The sequence below is a fragment of the Lottia gigantea genome (genome assembly GCF_000327385.1).
Source record: "Lottia gigantea unplaced genomic scaffold LOTGIsca_116, whole genome shotgun sequence".
NCBI classification, from domain to species: domain Eukaryota; kingdom Metazoa; phylum Mollusca; class Gastropoda; family Lottiidae; genus Lottia; species Lottia gigantea.
This window is the reverse complement of record NW_008707145.1, coordinates 314,573-330,234: the sequence shown is the minus strand read 5'-3', so window position 1 is coordinate 330,234 and position 15,662 is coordinate 314,573. Positions and strand designations below refer to the sequence as shown.

At 32.2% G+C, this 15,662-nt stretch overlaps 2 protein-coding genes across 2 annotated transcripts; one reads left to right on the top strand and one right to left on the bottom strand.

The window, feature by feature from the left end:
- Window positions 1-4,321: 4,321 nt before the first annotated feature.
- On the top strand, window positions 4,322-12,561 carry LOTGIDRAFT_137600 (hypothetical protein; the record flags this gene model as incomplete). Its single annotated transcript, XM_009047739.1, has 19 exons — window positions 4,322-4,387; window positions 4,738-4,783; window positions 4,918-5,016; window positions 5,255-5,370; window positions 5,671-5,807; window positions 6,216-6,281; window positions 6,448-6,508; window positions 6,743-6,822; window positions 7,117-7,195; window positions 7,768-7,917; window positions 8,108-8,227; window positions 8,396-8,474; window positions 8,725-8,852; window positions 9,339-9,437; window positions 9,758-9,838; window positions 10,187-10,363; window positions 10,967-11,205; window positions 11,879-11,978; window positions 12,424-12,561. The coding sequence occupies 19 exons, from the start codon at window positions 4,322-4,324 to the stop codon at window positions 12,559-12,561; spliced, it is 2,061 nt and encodes a 686-aa protein (XP_009045987.1).
- A 1,210-nt stretch (window positions 12,562-13,771) lies between these two features.
- Window positions 13,772-15,553, bottom strand: LOTGIDRAFT_207612 (hypothetical protein; the record flags this gene model as incomplete). Its single annotated transcript, XM_009047738.1, has 1 exon — window positions 13,772-15,553. Exon 1 carries the CDS (start codon window positions 15,062-15,064, stop codon window positions 13,772-13,774), a length of 1,293 nt encoding a protein of 430 aa, XP_009045986.1. The 5' UTR covers window positions 15,065-15,553.
- Window positions 15,554-15,662: the final 109 nt, after the last annotated feature.

Genomic DNA, 15,662 nt, shown 5'->3' with positions numbered 1-15,662 from the left:
CATCGCTTATGTATTTCAGCACTTTAAGAATCGGCCATTACCACCGACGCCACCTGTATTTAATATTCCTGGTATCCATGACTCGGGTTATGAAGCCAGTATACCTGTACGTTTGCTTTTTTCATTTTTTAAATTCATGAACATATGAAATAACACATGAACTAACATAGTTTTATCAGATAATTTTTGTGTGTGTGCTTATTTTGAGATGTTTTAGCCATGGAGAATTATTTTGTTGAGTTTAGCTTTTATTAACTAATTGTATTTCTTGAAAAAGCATCTAGTTCTTCCGATGGGACATTAAACCAGGGCTCTGTTTTCTACCGCCTGTGCACGTTAAAGATCGCTCGACAGTCAAAAATCGAAAAAGCTTAAACCGCTGTCCTGAAAAAATTTTCCTCATTGCACACTGCATGGCATTAACCCAATTAGGTGCAGAAGAGGAGGACATAAAATTCCATATAATTCATTTCATTTCAAGATGAACAAGCAACCTTGTGCACAAAATCTGTCAGAAAATTATGAGACATTAAATATTATGTCCAATATTATCAAAAAATCTGAAAACAATTTTTCTCATCTTATCATGATCTGTATGAAATCTGAATTTTGTATTTTTCAGCAATATGAGCCAATAGGAGAAGAAAGAGAACAACCAAGAGCAACAACAACACAAAGAAAAGGCAATGACAGTATTACATCTGAATCTTTACTTATAAATAACATGGAATCTCAAGATTTTTTTGATCATCATAAGGATCCATCACCTTATGCTGTTCGTGATGTCACTAAAGTACAATGTGGAAATCGTGATACATATCCTCGTGATAATGATGATTCTACAGGATTGAACAGTGAGTTGAATTCTGGGGAGTCTAGGATAGATAGTTATCATCAGATAGGTCGGACAGTTAGTGAGGAACCCACGTTGGATAGTTATCACCATGTTGGGTTGAATGACAGTGGTTGTGACATGGTGGACATTAGCCATTTTAATGATTTAAATAATCCCATTACACCTCAAACATCTCAAATAGTGAATTTTGTGACCAGACCGCAAAACATGACAATTGGTGCCGTAAAACCAGCACGTAAAAACATTGTGCCTAAGATTTTACCAACTGAAAATAGTGACACAAGTGACGATTATTGTGATGGAAGTTATTTGCCTCATCAAATTGTGAATAGTCCCATACATGAACGCAAACCTAGTATTGTATGTGAATTGGTGTCCCCAGTTTCCCCTACAGGTGATATCCATAACACACAAACATTACTGGTCAGACGTGCTGACCCTGAGCGACCACTCAGTGCGTACATGCATCAGTTACCTTTACAATATTTTGAAGATCCCAATCAAGATGAAGGAGGTCCGACGACAGAACTTTAATTTAGGGGTCATGTGATATAAACACTGATGTTTAACCTTTTTAACACTAGTGGCCACTGAACTGCACTGTCTAAGAAGCAGCTATTAACCATGTTGCATCACATAACATCATAATTATATTTGTTGTGTGATGTTTTGTTTTCTGTGACGTAGTGTGAGAAGGGTTACAAAATTTCATAACATCGAGATGATCTAGCGTATGTTTTGAGACTTAACCATAGACCAATTTAATTTTGAAGAGCAGACATCTTAGAAGTTATGATCTTTTTATTTCATCATCCTAAATCTTGGATCAAAATGTGCTAGTTATTGTTATTTGTTAAGTTATATTTTAATATTTTATTCAAGTCCCATTTTTGAATCAAATTAAAATGCATATTATTTAGAATGACATACATTCCGATTATTATCAACATTTCCTGTCAATCTTATGAACACAGTATATAGTCAATCAATGATCTATGTACAATGGGGTAAATTTCTGATATCAAAGAATAACAAATGGTATCATTGTAGACAAGTTTTGACTAGCATGCTTTCAATTTTCACTAATTCGTGTCCACATGTAGGATGTTTAGAAACATTGCATGTTCTTTAATGTGCAAGAAGCTTATTTGGTTCTTGATTCATCGCTTTTTTTCTTGGGAGAGAGAAAAATGGAGGCTTTTCTTTCAAGCGCAATGTTTCAATCAAAATCAGTAACATAATAAAAATAACGATTTCTTTCACTACAAGGCAAGAGGGTATATTTCTGCTAGCATACTCTATAATGGCATCTAATTTCAGAAATTTAATGAAAATTCCGAACCAAATTATATGTCTTCTGACTGGTTTATGGTCCACGCAATTGGTAGATAGTAGGCCTACTAGATACTTCTATAACCTGGGATCAAAATATATGTCTTTTGAAAAATTGGAAACTAGGTCAAGACCTGTTTTGAAGACAGAATTAGGCTTGATATTTGCTTGGAACCTAGGCTATCTTTTTTGTTTAATGAAAATTCCATTGTCCAGACTTGTTATTTCTTGAGTCTTTGCCATATATAGAGAAGACATATTATAGAAATAGAAAGAGAAATTCCTAGTTTGAGATATTTTTATGCAATTTTTGTGCATTTCTAGTACTTCTGAAGACTATTTACATATATTCAAGACCTAAATCAACCCCCTGAAAATGGTGAACCTATCCCTTAAAGAGACATTCCATGCTCGGTCATAAAGATCTGGTTTACTTTGCATATATTCTGGTGCATTAAACACAAAAACACAAAAAGATAGCCTAAGATTACTCATAGACTAATTTCCCATTGTGCCAAATTCATTCCTTTACCTAACTTATCCATTTTATGGCATTCATCAAGTAAATAATGCATTCCATTAACAAATTTTACATAAAATATACAATTATATTTTTTTAGTATTATTTTTTTTTTAATAGAAATAGTTTTTTTGTTTTGTCTTTTTTTTTCATTTTTCATTCTTCATTCATCATTAAATTGGGCATAGAAATCAAGCAAACTAAAATTTTTGTGGTTGGCCAACTATCTAGTAGCTTACTTATGAAAGGGCTTTGTAGGCTATTTCATATATTTTCTAGTAGACCTAGTTTGAAATTTGTTATTAATTTGTTATACAAGTGTATGTATGTAAATTGTCTTTTATAGTTGTTAAGTCACATTTGTGCACATTTAAAGGGAAGATACAAACATAAAATTTTGACATATTTTTAGTAATATAAGACAGTGTTGATGAACAAAATTAAAGTCAATTATGTTTTTTTCCTTCTAAAAACCCAAAAAGGCTGATTTTGTTTATATTCTGAATTGGCCACAGATGTCCGTCAATACATCAAAGGTACAAAATGTAGAATATCATACAATTTTGTAGACCAATTTGAACAAATTTTTGTTATAATTCATAAAGTTTGTACAAGATATGGTACTATACAAGATATTGTATAAAATGAAGAATGAAGTTTAATATTATTAAATTATGGTTGTGATTTAATATAAAGATTGTATATATATTTAATATGGTTGTGAATATTTGTATATCTTGCCGAACCTGTGCTTCAGTGTTTTGTATATTAGATGGTTGTGTATTTATACATTTCATTAACTAGTTTATTCCATCGTATGCTTATTTCATTTATTAATGAAAATAAAACAATGAAAACTTAAAACTGATGTTTTATTTATTAAGAGCATATTAAACCAGTTTCCAGATATTCTTATGACCTCTAGATTCATTTCTCAAATCAAGCCCAACTTTCTCCGAAAGGTTCCAACCTTCCCTTCCCCGATATATTGGCATTGATGCAGGGTGATAGGCCTAACGGGTAGTCTTAAAAGTATGGCAGCAGGCTGTTTTGATCACAAGTTGGAAAACAATGAATAGTAGCTTTAATTTAAAACAAACATCGAAAATAGCAGACTGTCTGAATCACACAACTCTCTTGAATCTTGTCAGACTTTCACCTACTCTCGCTGTCTTGGCAGCAACACAAATGATGCTCTTATAAAAATCTAAGCAATTATAATGAATGAGCTACAACCCACTTTATCTAGACTACCATTGCAACTGGGTAACCTTAAGTGACTTTTTATTGTTCAAAATTGTTGAGTAGATGATTTATGTAAAATATTTCATTTCCTTATTTGCTTTAGAGCAGTTTTAATACTCATGAAGCACTGATTTTATACACAATAAAGTTGAAATGTGGAGGAAATTTCACAATCAAGCAGAATTTCTGCTTTAATCGTGAATGTGGCGATTTGGTACGTCCGATTTGACTGAAGTTGGTCGAAAAGACTCTGCAGGAAAGAACTTCGTCCAAGACATGATAATCTCCCTTTAGCAGATTTGTAAGCTTCCGGTTTAAAATTCACGTGTGTTTGTTTACATTTTTGAGAAGCGAAATAAAGTATCATAATGCAGGTTTCCAATCCAAATGACGTTAAAATCTACAATCTTAGTGCTGGAAAGTCACTTCCCGAGGTAAAGTACCTGTGTAAAATGTTCGAAGAAAATATATTAAGATGTTTTAATACTTTAAAACGTTTTTTATTTCAATTCAGCAGAGCGATCGAGAATGGCATTTCCATTCTAATTGTTGATACCACAAAGCTAAAATGCTTTATGATTGACGTTGTCACAGAAGCAACGATTTTCTTCACTTGTATATAGCCATGCTATTCCAAACAAACTCCCCTTTGACATTAATGGCTCTAACGCTAACAAAAAGCCCAATCAGTTGGAGAAAAGTGTTTTAAAACTCCATTCATTCATTTTGTTTTCTGGCCAAACAATATCTTGTAGTTGTATTCCTATCTTTTGATGATTTTCAGTGGCTGTCAGAACGAAAAATGAGAAAATTAAAGAAAGACAATATAGGTAAGACATTTCCACAAACATGTATTACAAACATTTGGGAAGACTGCTGTGTCATAGGCTACTATGAAAGTTAGTTATAAATCATTGATATGATAAAAAAAAATAAATGCAAGATTATTCTTTATCTTTTTTAGAATTCCAGCGTAAAATTGAACTGATTCAAGATTTTGACATGCCAACAGTTTCACATAGAGTCAAGGTTACCAAAGATGGAAATTATATTTGTACAGTGGGTAAGTTATTTGTGAATGCTGTGCTCTGTCAGTGTCATGTGCACCCCCACTTCTACCACCTCTTTATTTTTGACAAATTAAAAAAAATATATGTGCAAAAATACACCTAATCAATCCAATTTTTCTAAAGTTTTTTTGGAAGAATCCTCTCAGACGATCTATCAGAATAAATGAGAGTAAATTTAATTAATATCATGCCTCAAACACGTATTCTAATCTAATTTTGTTTTGTTTGTAGGCACATATAAACCTAGAGTCAGATGCTATGATGTACATCAGTTATCTATAAAGTTTGAACGAGGGTTAGATGCTAATGTTACTCAGTTTATTATACTATCAGATGATTACTCAAAGGTTTGTAGCCTCTCTTTATTACTGTCGGAGTGAATATAATGTTATGCTTGTGTTTTATGCAGAATTTGAATTCAGGCTGTTGTGATAAGTTCTTGATTTATCAAAAGTATTTGAGTTGACTTATATTAAAGATGATGCCATTTTCATAAATATATGGATCGTAAAGAGGTTTTCTAAACTTTTCATGTGTATCAGGGACTTAAATAATCAATTTCGCACAATATTTTGATTATATACTGTTGATAACCTATAATGGATGAAAGGAAAATGTCATTTCTATGTTTATTATTTTATTTGTAGATGGTGTTTCTACATGATGATAGGTATATAGAAATACATGCTCAAGGTGGTAGATATTATAGAACTAGAATACCTAAATTTGGTCGTGATTTAGATTTCCACTATCCTACTTGTGATTTATATATGGTTGGTGTCAGGTAAGAGATTAATGATAGTGTCAAGCTTAAAACTCTGATCTGTGCAAGTCATGCATGATCATTCAATATGTCAATCAAATGTCTCATGAAAGAGTAGGCACTTTCTGCTCACAGCTGTAGTATCTTTGACTTTGGCTTAGTCCGATGACCTTCACTCATAATTCCAATCGTCCCAGCTGTAAATGGTTACAGATAATTCGAGAAAGATCAATGCCAAGAGGTTTGGACAAGGACCCGCTGGTAGAAAGGATCTTAGAAAAGTTGTTATCCTTGTAAAATATAGTTGTCTCTTTCTTTTCTTTCTGTAGAGTGACAGGGATACAAGAAATAGTGGATCCAAGCTTATCCCTCTTATAAAGGAGCAATAAGTCAGAATATATTGTTTAAGGTTTATATATTATCTTTCAGTGATGAAATATACAGATTAAATCTAGAACAAGGTCGTTTTCTAGCTCCATTAAAAACAGGTGCAGAGTAAGTAGTAACAAGTCATACCTTATTCGATTGATTGGAATATTACCTTATTGAAATGATGTAATTCTTATAAAACACAAAATATCTAGTATTGATTAAAGATATTCTACTATAGCCCATTCAATGTAGTTAGAACTTTTCTAATTCAATGATCATTTTTTTGTAGAGAAATGTCTTGTTGTCAGTTTAATCCAGCACATTATTTATTTGCTTGTGGATCAAAACAGGTAAATAGTAACATGTTTCAGTGCTTTATTTAAAATGTTTATATTTTGAATGAAAACTGGTACTTCAATGACATTTAAAGGTTGCAACCTCAAGAAAAACAAAGATTGAAAAAACTTAACTTTATGAAAAGGAAGTCTCAGGCTCTTTAATTTGAATTTTTGGCTATATTATCTGTGTTATTTCTTTTTAAAAAAAGAGTTTCAATTCAAGGGAAGTTATTCTCATTTTTTTAGGGTACAGTAGAATGTTGGGATCCAAGAACAAGAATAAAGACTGGTGTTTTAGATATATATAAAACCTCTCCAAACACAGAGTAATACTTTGATTAATACTTAGTATTGATTTTCATATATGTGCTGTATGTTAAAGGAGAAATTTGACCTGTATGGATATTTGTATACAGAAAATGTTTTGAATGATATAATAAGAGAGAGCTAAATGTTCAAATTAGACAATAAATCAAGGCTGTGTGAGCTATTTTCATGATAAAACGACAGTTGGGAATAGAGAAAGATTAGGCTATAGCTGCTTTCCTGGGTGCTCATGTTATCTGACTGCTTGGTTGAAGACTACTGAACTCTGTTAAAGTGTTAATCATAATTTTCAGATTTGGGGCATCTCCAGAAGTTACAGCCATAAAGTTTCGTGATGCATTAACAATGGCCGTTGGTACACAAACTGGTCATGTAGGTATTTTTAGATTAATTGGCGTGGAACCACAAAGTAAATAAGACCCTGAGAGCACATAGAGTATTGGGATATACATATTGGGATTTGTTTTTTTTGCGTAGAATTATGTGATTGTGAAACCCTTCTAATAGTTTACGTCCAAAATTTGTTAGGACAACTTTCCATCATTTTCACAATGTCAAGGTATTAAGAACTTTGTCTAATACCTTGACATCATGAGAAACTTTTTTGGTATTGTAAATGCAGCAATTTAATTGGATTGTACAAACAGAAAACATCCAATCAGAGCTCTCAATTAGTAGTTGTGAGTGCATTTTGTTGTTTACATGAAACAGCTGCATTTACAAACTTATGTGGTACAATACAAAGTGCCTATTTATGTCAAGGTATTAGACCTTGAATTTCTTATGTCTTCATCTGTATTATGATTGTTCATATTTGCATGTGAATGTTGGAACATGCCCCGAATTCTAATTGACTATGAAATAAAAAAATGGCATATACGTGGTGTGTGTCCATTGTTGTTTTTGACTATTTTTATTGAGTTTTTATCATTTTCCCATTTCAGATATTACTCTATGATTTGCGCTCACCTAAACCATTATTAGTTAAAGATCACCAATATGAATTACCTATTAAAAATATTGAATTTAATCATCAGTTAGATTTAGTGTTTTCAATGGATACCAAAATATTAAAAATATGGGAAAGAAATACGGTAAGATCATTTAAAATTCAGACTTCTAATAGACGGTAGATCTTGTTTCGAGACAAAATTTGAGGATCTCACTAAAAACATTTCTTTTTATTCATTAAAAATTAAATTAAATTAATTATTTTACAGGGTAAACCATATACAGCTATAGAACCTGGTTCAGGTTTAAATGATCTATGTCTATATTTTACAGGGTAAACCATATACAGCTATAGAACCTGGTTCAGGTTTAAATGATCTATGTCTATATAATGATACAGGATTATTTTTTATGGCTAATGAGGCACCAAAAGTATTAACTTATTTCCTTCCGGTAAGTATGAGTAATAGTCATTAAAACATCATTGTAGATTCCTTGATATTGTCTTGTATTGCTACCTGAATCAGTTAGAAGTTTCAGATCAAAATAACAAAATCTTTTAAGAAATTTGGTAAGTAAAGCTACAAAATTAGTCTACAGCCTTTTTCTGTTTTTGTATAGGCATTAGGTCCAGCTCCTAGATGGTGTTCATTTCTAGATAATTTAACTGAAGAACTAGAAGAAAGTGAAAGTCTAGTAGGTAGGTAGTGAGTAGTAAAGATTTATGATAGATATTCACCCACAAAACTTTGAACATATAAGTACCCAAAACATGACAATATTGTGATTGGACATAGGACAGCAACTTATAGCAATAATTTTGCTGAGTTTCTTTCACCTGTAGGTAAAATTTAAACGAATATCTCTTCAATCAATTTGTACCCTGCAAAGCTATTCAACATGTATACAATATTTTTGTAATAAAAAAATTATTTAATATTTACTTATAGTTTATGATGATTATAAATTTGTATCCAGACAAGAATTAGATGAAATGGGATTAACTCATTTAATTGGTTCTAACTTAGTTAAAGCATACATGCATGGATTTTTTATGGATCTACGATTTTATCAAAAGGTAATTTTTTGATATTTTTTATTATCACATGCAGTGTGTCATCAGGTAAAAATGTTGTGTGATTAGTCATCCCTGATAGATCTGAAATTGGTTATGGTAATAAGTTATGGCTTTAAAAGAGTCATTAATGTTTTAAATAATGTTAAAATTAGCAGGATATTGTACATTTCTGCATCAAACGGAACCAACTTTATAATCTCAAGTAGTCGTGTTATCAAAGAGTGGAAACCCCAAGACACAATAATTCAAGTCATTCTCCCTATTCTTGGTTAGGTTATAAGACCACCATCAAGGTACCATCAAATTGGTTTTATTTGGCTTGAAAATTACACTTTGGGACATTAATCTGTTATGGTGCATATCATTTGTGATTTCTGGTGAAGTATTGTTCTCTCTCCTATCTTCACATTGAAGAGCACCAAGATATAAGGTTTGAAAGATTGTCTAGTTGTGTCAATATTATTTTGAGTGAAATTTTGTTTTCAGGCTAAAGCATTAAATCAACCATTTGCCTATGAAGAATATAAGAAGAATAAAATAAAAGATAAGATTGAAAGTGAAAGAAAAAGTCGAGTACAAATTAAGGTAAGTAGTGATATCACATTTTACTGTTAATTTAAAACCAGTTACATATAATAGCTATTTGGTGCTTGCATTCATAGAAGATGATTTGAGGATGCAGTATTACTTAAATGTGTGTTCATAGGTAGGGTCAAGAATATTCAGCAAAGTGGGCATATCTTACTATGGACAACTATCTTCAATTTTTCAAAAGCAATAGAAGAAATATTTAACCTTGATTGATTAAAAAAAGGCTGTGCAATATATCTTTGAATATGTTTAAATAAATTTACAAAAATAAGCCCTTGTTTAAGAAAACTAGTTAGTATAATTTTTAATTGTAGAAATTACCACAAGTTAATCGAGATTTAGCTGAGAAATTTTTATCTGAGGATACTGAGAAGATTAAAGATAGGAAAGGAAAGGTAGGATACTCAGAAGATGTTGGTGATAGTTATCTGCATAGACTGAATTCTAATCAAAGATCAGTTTTGTTGCAGTACACTGCATGTTGAGTGTATTGCAGATTTTTACTGCAACAAGATGTCTTTACTCAAAATTTTAGATTTGTTGAAAATAGTAGAATCATAATTACAAGTGTTTTTTTTAACTGCATCTCATAAACCACTTTCATCAATATCATATTTTAAAATATATGTTTAGTAGAGGCAAACATAATTTTTGATGGTCTCTGCCAATGGAACCAAACAAAATTTCTTTAGATCTGCTAGTAAAGATGAGTTTTTAAGTTTCTGATTTATCATGTTTTTCAGGCTGTACCTAATCTATTAAAAGATGACAGATTCTCAGCTATGTTTAATAATCCAGATTTTCAAATTGATAAAAGTGCTCACGAATATCGTCTGGTGAATCCTCTAATAACTAAATTAGACAAATCACGACAGAAAAAAATAGCTGATCAAAAACAGATATCAGAACAGTTTAATGAAGTAGAGGTAAGTTCTAGCTGGGTGAACTGGGTCAAGTGGATATAATTCATTAATAAATCATAGCTCGTGTATTTATTTATATTCAGACACCAATGATATTTTATGCTAAATATTCAATTCCGCAAATATTTGGCAGTATCAAAAATGTATTAACATTTAAAGCTATTTTTTTAAAAATATTAATCTGTCATACTGAGAGAAGAAATGAAGCTTTGGTGAACAAATTTGAAGATCAGACTTCCCTTTCTCAAATACAAATTGATGCTACTGAAGGGTCTCCCTGAACCATTCTATTTTGCTGTATAACCTGTATTGTAACATATTTTATAACCTGTATTATAACGTGTATTTTAACTTGTCTTGTAACCTGTATTGTAACTTGTCTTGTAACTTGTATTATTGTAACCTGTATTACAACCTGTATTGTAATCTGTATTACAACCTGTATTGTAATCTGTATTGTAACCTGTATTAGTGTAACCTGTATTATAACCTGTATTGTTACCTATCTTGTAACCTGTATTATTGTAACCTGTATTGTAGCCTGTATTGTAACCTGAGTTGTAATCTGTCTTGTAACCTGTTTTATAACTTGTATTATAGGAAGTAGAAGGTAGACCTAGTGAAGATGACAGTAGTAGTAGTTCAGATGATGATCGTACAACTCGTATTGAGATGAAGAAACAATATAGATTATTAAAACAAGAGGAAAGAGACAAGAAAAATGTTGAAGAAGTAGAAGAAATTATCTCTAAACCTAAATTTTATGAATTGAAAGATGAATCTCAAGGATTTAAAGTGAAATTATCTAAAGAAGAGAAGAGAAAGAGAAGAGAAATGAAGTAAGTTCAGTGAAGATTAAATATTAGGTTACGCTTAAGTTCTGCTTGCTGGAGAATCATGGAATCCAAAGTAGGTTCAATGAAACAGGTGGAACAGAGTTCAAAATGCATTCCCTGTGCACTGAAAAAAGGGAATAGAGACAGAACAAAATGGAAAATGGAAAATGAAATGGAGTTTTACGTCCTACTTTTCTGCATCATGTGGGCTAATGAAGACGGGTGCAATGAGGGAAATTTTGCCAGGACAGCGGCATAAGCCTGCTGTTTTCCAACCTTCGAGGGATCTTTAACATGCACAGCCTGTAGCACACAGGGCCTCGGTTTATTGTCCAATTCGAACGACTAGACGCTTTTTCCATGTCAGCCCCTCTTACCTGCATCACTGACAGGGGGAAACCGGGTTGAAAAATCTGAAGTTGTTGTCTCGACCTATGCCGGGGTTGAAACCTGGACCTTCAGGTTAGCGAGCGAGTGAGCATCTTACTGAGCCACCACTCCCAGAACAAAATGGCAGAGAATTGAAGGGTAATTATCAACTGACCTATCAAGTGCCACCTAAGTGAATTAGTAGCTTGAAAAACTCAGAATACAGATATTATTTTCTTTATTAGTTGTTGGCTTGAAAGAAGGATACCTCTAAATTCCATACAGTTATATGTTTGTTTTATTGTAGGAGAAGTTTAGCAGAAAGACTAGAACTAGAGAGTGGTAAAGATAGTTCATCTGTTAGTAAATCAGTAGGCAACATGGAGATGACTTTTAAACTGAAAAAGGTAAGATTTCTGGCTAATCTAACAGAGTCTAGTGCATCATAATTTGGATATTATTGTCAGGACTTAAAAAATTAGAATTCAATGGATGGCCACATTCTTGGTGAGGCAAGATAATTCCGTTAATCAAAATCTTGTGTAAAGAATGATAAAATCTGGAGTAAAAGTTATATAGCAGGGACTCGTATGGAAAGTAAGCATGGTCTGCTTCACGCACGATACCCACCTCTACTTTATAGATCAACAGCATGAGATACAACCAGATCAATTCATGCCTGACCCAACAAATCAGCCAAAATGAGAGAAGCAGATTTATTGTATTTATCTAGTTCTCCTGAATGAGTTATAAATATCTAAACAAAAAGCTTTGCTTTAAATAAATAACTTTTAACGCTATGAAATGAATAATTTAATACACTAATTCATTCCTCTTTTTTTTATCATGCAGAATGAAAAACAAGAATTTCAAGAAAAGGCACAGAAATATCATATGGATGAAAGAAAAGAACTGGGAAGATCAGCTAAAGAAATTACGTCCAGTTTTAAAAAGAAACCTAAATTCTGGAATAATGAAAGAGTGCAATAAAAGTTATTTTATATTAACTCTTGTGATTAATTTCCTAGCTATTGTCAGTAAAGTTACTGATGTTCACAACATACCCAAATACCAACTCTGTAAACACATAATGACTCAATCCAGTTTTTAACTGGAGCCAAACAAGCTTAACTTGTTAAAAGCATTAGTTCACAGATGCAGTCATGCTACAGATTGTACCACAGCTCTTCTCTAAAGTTTGCTTCGAAATGAACATTTTACGATGGTCTAGAAGTTAAAAAAGGAAGAAAATGCTGATGTATAAAATATATATATAATTTTCTCCATTTACATATAACAATGGCATGTAGTTGAATTAGTACATAGGTGTATATAGGTTATGCTCAGATTAGTCTTGTAATAGAAAATGAAACAACAAATTTCTCAAAAACCAGTCAAAATAATAGAAGTCAGAAAAAACAAGAGTTAGAAACATATAAAAATGTTGAAAATAAACAACTAACAATATGAGATTCTGATATAGAATAATTTTCATAACAAACCAGGTATAAAGATATAGAACGACAATGTATATTATAAATATTATGCTGAAAAAAAATATTTAGAATTAAAGTTCTACTATTGAGAAAGATGCTAATAATATATAAGCACTAAGCAGCTGTGCAATAGTGACATCATGAAAAATTTTCATGCCTGAAGGTCTATAACATAACAATTAAAAATACTTTTCATGATGTAAAACTGATGAAAATGACCATCACATACATATGAATTAGAAGTATTAAAAGCTTTGTATTAAATTTGATATAATCTATGTAGGATATATAGAAGCATTAAGAATCATTAAGAACACAAGTTATATGGATATACTATTTCTAGTTTTATTACATACTAGGTTTTGAAACACATACAGGTAACGTTATCAAGTAAAACGATTAACAACCAAACAACACAAGACATATAGGGAAATCAATAGAGGCCATAAAGTTACCTGTATGTGTTTCAAAACGTAGTATGTAATAAAACTAGAAGTAGTATATCCATATAACTTATGTTCTTAAATCTTAAATGTATAAAAATATTACTGGCATCATCAAAATTGTTCTTATTTGTCAAAATAGGCTTCATAAGTTAAGGTTCATTTTGTAAAAAAAAGAATTTTCACTGCAAAAATGTTCAGTGAAGAATGATGATTCTCTATCAATACCGGTATAAGATCATACATAATAACTTTTTCAAATTAATTTACCACACCAAGTTCTTTGCCAATTTCAATAAAAGAATCTACTGCATGATCAATTTCTTTTGAACTATGTGAAGCAGAAATTTGAACTCTGATTCTGGCCTTTCCTTTAGGAACAACTGGAAAACTAAAACCAATAACATAAATTCCTTTCTCCAACATTTTATCAGCAAACGTGGAAGCTAATCTTGCATCACCTAACATGACAGGACAAATAGGGTGTTCATTATCACCTCCAATAGTGAAACCTGCTTCAGTCATTCTCTTGCGGAACTGTTGAGTATTTTTGAGAACTTTCTGTGGTAAATCTACATTTTTCATCACCAAATCAAAAGCTTTACTGGCACACGCTACGACAGGAGGAGGGAGGGTATTAGAGAAAAGATATGGCCTGGATCTTTGTCGCAACAGATCTATTAACTCTTTTGGACCGGCAGTATAACCACCAGCAGCACCACCTAAAGCTTTACCAAGTGTTGAGTTGATGATGTCCACCCGTCCAGTCAGTCCACAATGTTCTTCAGTGCCACGACCAGTTTTACCAAAAAAACCTGTAGCATGACATTCATCAATAAATACTAAGGCCTTGTGTTTGTCAGCCAAATCACATATTTCTTTTAATGGAGCAACATTACCATCCATACTAAATACACCATCTGTCACTATCAAACGCTGTCGACTTCCTTTAGTTTTTATCAACAGATTCTCTAAATCGGCCATGTCCCGATGCTTGTATCTCAATCTTTCTGCTTTACACAGTCGAATACCATCAATAATGGAAGCATGGTTTAATTCATCAGAAATAACAGCATCTTCTGGGGTCAGCAAAACTTCGAATAGCCCAGCATTTGCATCAAAACAACTTGCATATAAAATGGCATCATCTTTTTCATGAAATTTTGCAATTTTGGCTTCAAGGTCTTTGTGAATGTCTTGAGTGCCACAAATAAAACGCACAGAACTTAACCCAGCACCATGGGAATCTAATGCCTTCTTTCCTGCTTCTATAACCTCTTCATTAGCTGATAAGCCGAGATAGTTGTTTGCACAAAAGTTCATTATTGGTTGCTGATTTCCTTTTACACGAATTTCAGACTTCTGTTTTGAAGTTATGACTCTTTCGGCTTTCCATGTCCCTGCCTCTCGAATACCATTCAGTTCATTAGACAAAATATTCTTAGTCTCGGCCAATGAAGAACTCAATCTTCCGTTGGTTGAAATCCATAAATTCGACAGTAATTTCGCATTATTTTGCCTGATACAAGCATTGAATAACAAGGTGCCTACCATATTGAAAAGATGAAGTTGATTATCGAAACAGTTTTATCTGCAATATACTACTAGATCTTCTGTGTCAGCTGGTTCTACTAATAAAGATACTCGTACACGGTTAATTGCTCAATTTCCTACTGTTCTTTGTTGACAATAACTATTAATGTATACTAAATATTATCACCTATATCATAAATGGGAAATGTCGACTGTGATGATGAAATCATGCATCACAAAACGAGTTCAACCGATTTAGTCTCGATCGGTCGGACGCTATTTTCCGGAAAGTCTCCATTATCCAATAAATATTGTTTAAAGTTTTACCACAACAATCTTGTACTCCCAGTCTCGGAATGCTGGCGCTGCTACTGAGACTTACAGAAGTTATGTGAGTGAAATAACATTATTGTTTGCTATGTTCTGCTGGGTTTACTTTTCACTTGTAGGTAATAAACTGTAAAAGATTGTTATATTGCTTATTAATCTCACTCGTATACTTAATTGGAGTTACTTTTCCTTTATGGACTATGTTTTTCTATGATGCGTATGAATACAAGAAAGTAGTACACACATGTATGTAACCGCCATGATGCATTGATGTCTGAATTTGATGATT